The following is a 7,149-nucleotide window of genomic DNA, read 5'->3' as shown; positions in this document are numbered from 1 at the left end:
TTTTGTTTTGTGTGCAGTACAGGCAGATCATACAATACAAAGTGCATAAGAGTAATAGAACAGAACAAGAATACAATATTGCAGGTGCAGAGAAGATGCATCAAGACATCAACATTAAGTTTAACATTTGAGACGTCCATTCAGAAGTCTAGTAACAGCAGAGAAGAAACTTTCCTTGAATCTGTTGGGCACATACACCTGTCATTATTTTCCGGGAAACATTTCCAAAATCATTTCCCACAGTAAAATCCTCTCATTCCACAAACCACGAAATCTAGTGAACTGTTGTCTGATTTCCTATAATTTGGTCCTGATTAGCCTTGGATGGGAAGATCCTATCCCAGAAGACATGGATCTAAGTGCTTATCAAAAGCAAGAGAGTAAGGTGAGAAACTTGCAGGAATAATGATTTTTGACTTCACTGGGAAGATGGTGTCAACAATCATGCCCAACTATTTCACAAGCCATCACAAAATGCATGGAATCCCAATTAGGCTATGAATGTGATCAATTTGTCTGTTTGACTGCTGTTCAGTGCAAAAACAATTCACATCACATTTCAGCATTAGTAGAAAATATTATAATACATTTGAGTCTAACAAATGGCAGAGTGAAGAAAGGAATACTAATCATGCATTTTAAATTTAGCCTTTTAAAACATCTCAAATGTACATGCATGATTAAGACAGATGAAAGGCAGACAGTTTTGCACACATTGTATGTGATAAAAATTATAGACAACGAACAACATTCTCCTGATTAAAACTCCAGATCACAAAGTTTGCTTAAATTGTCTCTCTTCACCACCGATGACTACCCTGCTTTCTATAAAAAGCAGTGGCCAGTCATCACTTTGATAGTTGATCTAGGTCTTGTTTTAATTCTCTCTTTTAAACTTTATTTGTTCCTCTATCTTTTCACGCAAATGGAGATAGAAGGGAAGAAAGAGATGTTTTCAACTCACTGCCTCTGGATGTTTCTGGCTGCCCTGCACCTTTGGGTTTGTGGCAAATTACAGTTCAACCAATCAGAGGACGTTGTCAGGCAGTCTTTTCTTAAGTCAAAGACGTTCGGTACCACCCCATTGCAAAGTAACAATCTCACTGCTTTAAAAAAATACCATTTTGCACCATTTAATTTTTGCATGTTGAAAATCTGTGCTGGTCTTTCAGCTATATGGTCGTGCCCAACCTCGATTTCCAATTTATAGACCAGATCGGAAAAATATGTGCTTACTTACAATAATCAGGCTGAAGTGGCAGGGGCAGTTCTTAAAGGGGTATGGTTGTGCATGAGACAAACATTATTTCAGCCATAAAGCTCTTAAATAGTTTTCTCACCCTAGCCAATAGTGGCAAGGGAAGGGGTGAGGTTGGTCAGGATGGAATTAGTGGCTGCAGAAATAAGCAAGGCAAAGGCAACAAGCAAAATATGCTGCAGAGTCAAGGAATTGAGCCTCTATGTAATGATCAGTGAGATAGGTTTTTAATGAGTTTTCATAATGGCTTCACTTATTGGTTGGGCTCATGGATCCAAGGCCACCCATTTTTCTCTAAATCCTACCTGGAATTTCCCCCCCCCACATCAGCCCAGTCTTTGTTGTTGGCTCCAAGATGCTCTTCCATAGCATTAATGATGTGTTTACTGCCTGTAACACATAAAGCACACCTTTATGGTGGGCTTACTGATCGCTTATGCCCTCACCTCTACACTTGGTTTTCTGACAGGATGGACATAACTGGAATATGAGGTGAGGGCATGTGACTTCATATTTTGGATTTGATTTTAAAAAGCACAGCTTTATTTACTGGGATATGTTCTCTCTCTTTGGAGTATACGTGATGCTAAGGGGGTCATGGATAGCACGTTTAGTAAATTGGTTAGGATCGGTTAGGGAGAAAGGGAATTGGTGACCAAAAGGCAAAGAAAGAGCAAGAAGGCAGTGCAGGTGTCCCCTGTGGTCATCTCCCTCCAAAACAGGTATACAGTTTTGGATGTATTTGGGGGAGATAGTTCACCATGGGAAGACAGTAGTAGCCAGGTTCATGGTACCGTGGCTAGCTCTGCTGTTCAGAAGGGCGGGAAAAAGCGTGGAAGGGCGATAGGGATAGGGGATTCAATTGTAAGGGGAGTAGATAGGTGGTTCTGAGGTTGAAAATGAGACCCCTGAATGGTATGTTGCCTGGCGGGTGCACGGGTCAGGGATGTCTTGGATGGGCTGCAGAACATTCTGAAGGGGCAGTTTGAACAGCCAGTTGTCGTGGTGCATATAGGCACCAATGATATAGGTAATATATGGGATGAGGTCCTACAAGCAGAATTTAGGGAGTTAGGAACCAAGTTAAAAAGTAGGACCTCAGAGGTAGTAATCTCAGGATTGCTACCAGTGCTACGTGCTAGTCAGAATAGGAATGATAGAATAAGCAGGATGAATACATGGGAGAGATGGTGCAGGAGGGAGGGGTTCAGATTTTTGGGACATTGGAACTGGTTATGGAGGAGGTGGGACTATTGCAAATTGGACGGTCTACACCTGGGCTGGACTGGAACCAATGTCCTTGGGGGTGCTTTTGTTAATGCTGTTAGGGAGGGTTTAAACTAACATGGCAGGGTACTGAGAACCAAATAAGGAGGTTAATGAACAAGAAAGAGGTAGTAACTAAAGTCTGTAAGGAACTAGATAGGGAAGTCAGCGTGACTAAGGGGAAGCATAGGCAGGGAGATGATGAATGCAAATGACTGATGGTCTGAGGTGCATTTGTTTTAATGCCAGAAGTATATAGTAGGTAAGGTAGATGAATTTAGGTCTTGGATTAGTACCTGGGATTATGATGTTATTACTGTTACCGAGACTTGGCTGATTGGCAACTAAATATCCCAAAATATTGATGCTTCAGATGGGATAGAGTGGGAGGTAAAAGGGGTGGAGGAGTTGCATTACTGGTCAGAGAGGATATCACAGCTATGCTTAAGGAAGGCGCTATGCAAAATTTGAACAGTGAGGCAATATGGGCAGAGCTCAGAAATAGGAAGGGTACAGTTACTTTGTTGGGGCTGTACCACAGGCCTCTCAACAACGAACGTGAGATAGAGGTAAAAATATGTAAATAGATCATGGAAAGATATAGGAGCAACAAGGTGGTGGTGATAGAAGATTTTAATTTTCCCAACATTGACTGGGATTCACTTCGTATGAGAGGTCCAGATGGAGCAAAATTTATAAGGGTCATCCAGGAGGGCTTTCTCAAGCAGTATGTAAATAGTCCAACTCAGGAAGGTGCCATACTGAACCTGGTATTGGGGAATGAGCCTGGCCAGTGGTTAAAGTTTCAGCAGGGGATTACTTTAGGAATAGTGATCGCCATTCCATAAGTTTTAGAATACTCATAGACAAAGATTAGAGTGGTCCTAAAGGAACATGTTAAATTGGGGGAAAGCCAACTATACCAAAATTTAGCAGGAGTTGGGGAATGTAGATTGGAAGCACTTGTTTGAAGGGAAATCCACATTCAATATGTGGGAGGCTTTTAAAGAGATTGATTAGAGTTCAGGAGAGATATGTTGATGTGAAAATGAGGGATAGAAATGGCAAGATTAGGGAACTGTGGATGACAGGTGAAATTGTGAGACTGCTAAGAGGAAAAAGGAAGCATACATAAGGTCTAGGCGACTGAAGACAGACAAAGCTTTGGAAAAATATCGGGAATGTAGGACCAATCTGAAATGAGGAATTAAGAGGACTAAAAGGGGTCATGAGATATCCTTAGCAAACAGGGTTAAAGAAAATCTCAAAGCCTTTTATTCATATATAAGGAGCAAGAGGGTAACTAGAGAAAGGGTTGGCCCACTCAAAGACAAAGGAGGACAGTTATGCGTGGGTGAGATTCTTAATGAGTTATTTAAGTCAGTATTCACCAAGGAGAGGGACATGGCAGATGTTGAGGTTAGGAATAGATCTTTGATTACTCTAGGTCAAGTCAACATAAGGAGGGAGGAAGTGTTGGGTATTCTAAAAGGCGTTAAGATGGACAAGTCCCCAGGTCCGGATGGGATCTATCTCAGTTTACTGAGGGAAGCAAGAGAGGAAATAGCTGGGGTTTTAATAGATATCTTTGCAGCATCCTTGAACACGGGTGAGGTCCCGGAGGACTGGAAAATTGCTAATGTTGTCCCTTTGTTTAAGAAGGGTAACAAGGATAATCCAGCTAATTATAGACCTGTGAGCCTGACATCAGTGGTAGGGAAGCTGCTGGAGAAGATACTGAGGGATAGGATATATTCCCATTTGGAAGAAAATGGGCTTATCAGTGACAGGCAACATGGTTTTATGCAGGGAAGATCATGTCTTACAAATCTAATAGAATTCTTTGAGTAGTTGACAAAGTTGATTGATGAGAGATGGGATGTAGATGTCACATACATGAACTTTAGTAAGGCATTTGATATGGTTCCCCATGGTAGGCTGATGGAGAAGGTGAAATTGCACGAAGTCCAGAGTGTTCTAACTAGATGGATGGAGAACTGGCTGGACAACAAGAGGCAGACAATAATAGTGGAAGGGAGTTTCTAAAATGGAGACCTGTGACCATAGGTGTTCCACAGGAATCTGTGCTGTGACTACTGTCATTTGTGATATACATGAATGACTTGGTGGAAAGTGTGGTTGCCTGATTAGCAAGTTTGCAGATGACACTAAGATTGGTGGAGTAGCAGATAGTGAAGGGGACTGTCAGAGAATACGACAGAATATAGATAGATTGGAGAGTTGGGCAGAGAAATGGCAGATGGAGGTCAATATGGACAAATGCGAGGTGATGCACTTTGGAAGATCCAATTCAAAAATGAACTATACAGTAAATGGAAAAGTCCTGGGGAAAATTGATGTACAGAGAGGTCTGGGTGTTCAGGTCTGTTGTTCCCTGAAGGTGGCAATGCAGGTCAGTAAAGAGGTCAAGAAGAATTATGGCACGCTTTCCTTCATCGGACAGGGTATTGAGTACAAGATTTGGCAGGTCATGTTTCAGTTGTATAAGACTTCGATTTGACCACATTTGTAATACTGCGTACACCTTACCAAAAGGATGTGGATGCTTTGGAGAGGGTGCAGAGGAGGTTCACCAGGATGTTGCCTGGTATGGAGGGTGCTAGCTATGAAGAGAGGTTGAGTAGATTAGGATTATTTTCATTAGAAAGAGAGAGGTTGAGGGGGGACTTGCTTGAGGTCCACAAAATCATGAGAGGTGTAGACAGGGTGAATAGCAAGAAGCTTTTTCCCCGAGTGGGGGATTCAATTACTAGAGATTATGAGTTCAAAGTGAGAGGGGAAAAGTTTAAGGGAGAAATGCGTGGAAAGTTCTGGGTGGTGGGTGCCTGGAACGTGTTGCCAACAGAGATGGTGGGACTGGAATGATAACATAATTTAAGGTTATCTAGTCAGATACATGAATGGGTAGGGAGCAAAGGGATATAGACCCTTAGAAAATAGGCGGCAGGTTTAGATAGAGGAACTGGATCGGTGCAGGCTTGAAGGGCCAAAGGGCCGGTTCCTGTGCTGTAATTTTCTATGTTCTTTGTTCTCTCCTTCTCTCCCTCCATCTTCCTATCCCACTTTCTGTCCCTTGTATATCTGCCTAGATTTATATATTTCCCTCATGACGCTCACCAATGGTATGCAGGCGGTGAAAGTGAGGACTGCAGATGCTGGAGATCAGAGTCAAGATTAGAGTGGGGCTGGAAATGCACAGCAGGTCAGGCAGCATCTGAGGGGCAGGAAAATCGACGTTTTGGGCAGAAGCCCTTCATCAGCAATAAGGCTGGAATCCACGAGGGTGGAGAGATAAATGGAAGGGGGTGGGGCTGGGGAGAAGGTAGCTTGCACTGCAATAGGTGGATGGAGGAAGGGGTAAAGGGTATAGGTCAGAGAGGAGGGTGGAGCGGATAGGTGGGAAAGAAGATTGACAGATGGGACAATTCATGAGAATGGTTCTGAGCTGGAAGTTTGGAACTGGGGTCAGGTGGGGGGAGGGGAAATGAGGAAACTGGTGAAGTTCACATTGATGCCATGGGGTTGGAGAGTTCCAAGGCAGGTATGCACACAACCAGCTTCTTCAAACTCAGATTTGCATAAACAATCATTGGGTTGATTTGTGTGGAGACTGTCACATTTCATCATATCTAACTAGCTTAAAGCAGACATTTCAATGAAATGTAAAGAATTTACACAGACAAGTTGAATTGTCTGATATTAGCAAAGCACTCAAATATCATTTACTTTGTTATTTTAAAAGCTGTATAATGTGTCTTGGTTGATAATTCTATCAAAATGGCAAATTAAGATGTTCGGTCGAGTGTCAGAATTGTTGAAGCTTTAACATTGCAGGGCTATGTGGTATATTGTTTTGTATGTGTTTGTCATCGGATGCAAAACTAACAGGGAGGGAAAATCCAACCACTCCATCATGTCATTTCTGTATCACAGAGGTTCAAGCATCCTGATTAAATATTCCTCTTCACTATCCCATTGTCTCCTGGAAAAGATGAGGCCAGTGAGTGAAAAAAGTTTGGTTTGATCACAGTCCCATGAAATGCCTTGAAACACTGAAGACTCTATTTAAATGCAAGTTGGTGAATTCCTCTCTGACCCTTCAGCTGAGATGTAATAGCTGTGCCAAAGCATCTACCTTTCTTATGTAAGTCTGGAGGGTGAAAATTGGCACATTATCTCATTATAAGGGCATTCATAACATGCAATCCCATTTTATCTTCAGTCTCTCCTCTTTTAACACCCTCTCGGACTCAATTATAGCACAACAACAACTTTCATTTAAATAGAGTCTTCAATGTTTCAAGGTGCTTCACAGGAGTGTGATCAGATCAACATTTGAAGCAGAGTCCATTGAGACGATTTTAAAGCAGGGAACACAAGCCCTTTGTTTTCTTTTGGACTGTAGGGAATGTTTCGGACATTAAGGGATTGAGGGAAATTGAATAGGACATGAAAGTAGAACTTTCATAGCCCTGATCTTATTACAAGTTCGAAAAGCAGGCTGGCTCACTCTAGCTTTTATTTCTTATGTTCATGCAGTCAAAGAGGTAGGGTTTAATGGGCATCATAAAGAAAAAGAGGGAGAGAAAGGGAGACAGAATCGC

General features: G+C 42.1%; 1 protein-coding gene across 1 annotated transcript in view; it reads left to right on the top strand.

Annotated features, from left to right (window-relative positions):
* Nucleotides 1–7,149, top strand: part of megf10 (multiple EGF-like-domains 10) — a 214,648-nt gene that overhangs the window by 158,884 nt on the left and 48,615 nt on the right. Inside the window, 3 exon segments of the mRNA XM_043717093.1 lie at nucleotides 424–432; nucleotides 6,366–6,388; nucleotides 7,085–7,106. Coding sequence (XP_043573028.1) covers nucleotides 424–432; nucleotides 6,366–6,388; nucleotides 7,085–7,106 — 54 coding nt within the window.

The sequence above is a fragment of the Chiloscyllium plagiosum genome, chromosome 2, assembly GCF_004010195.1.
Source record: "Chiloscyllium plagiosum isolate BGI_BamShark_2017 chromosome 2, ASM401019v2, whole genome shotgun sequence".
Lineage (NCBI taxonomy): Eukaryota > Metazoa > Chordata > Chondrichthyes > Orectolobiformes > Hemiscylliidae > Chiloscyllium > Chiloscyllium plagiosum.
Note: the sequence above shows the minus strand (reverse complement) of the source record. Positions and strands in the feature narration are given on the sequence as shown.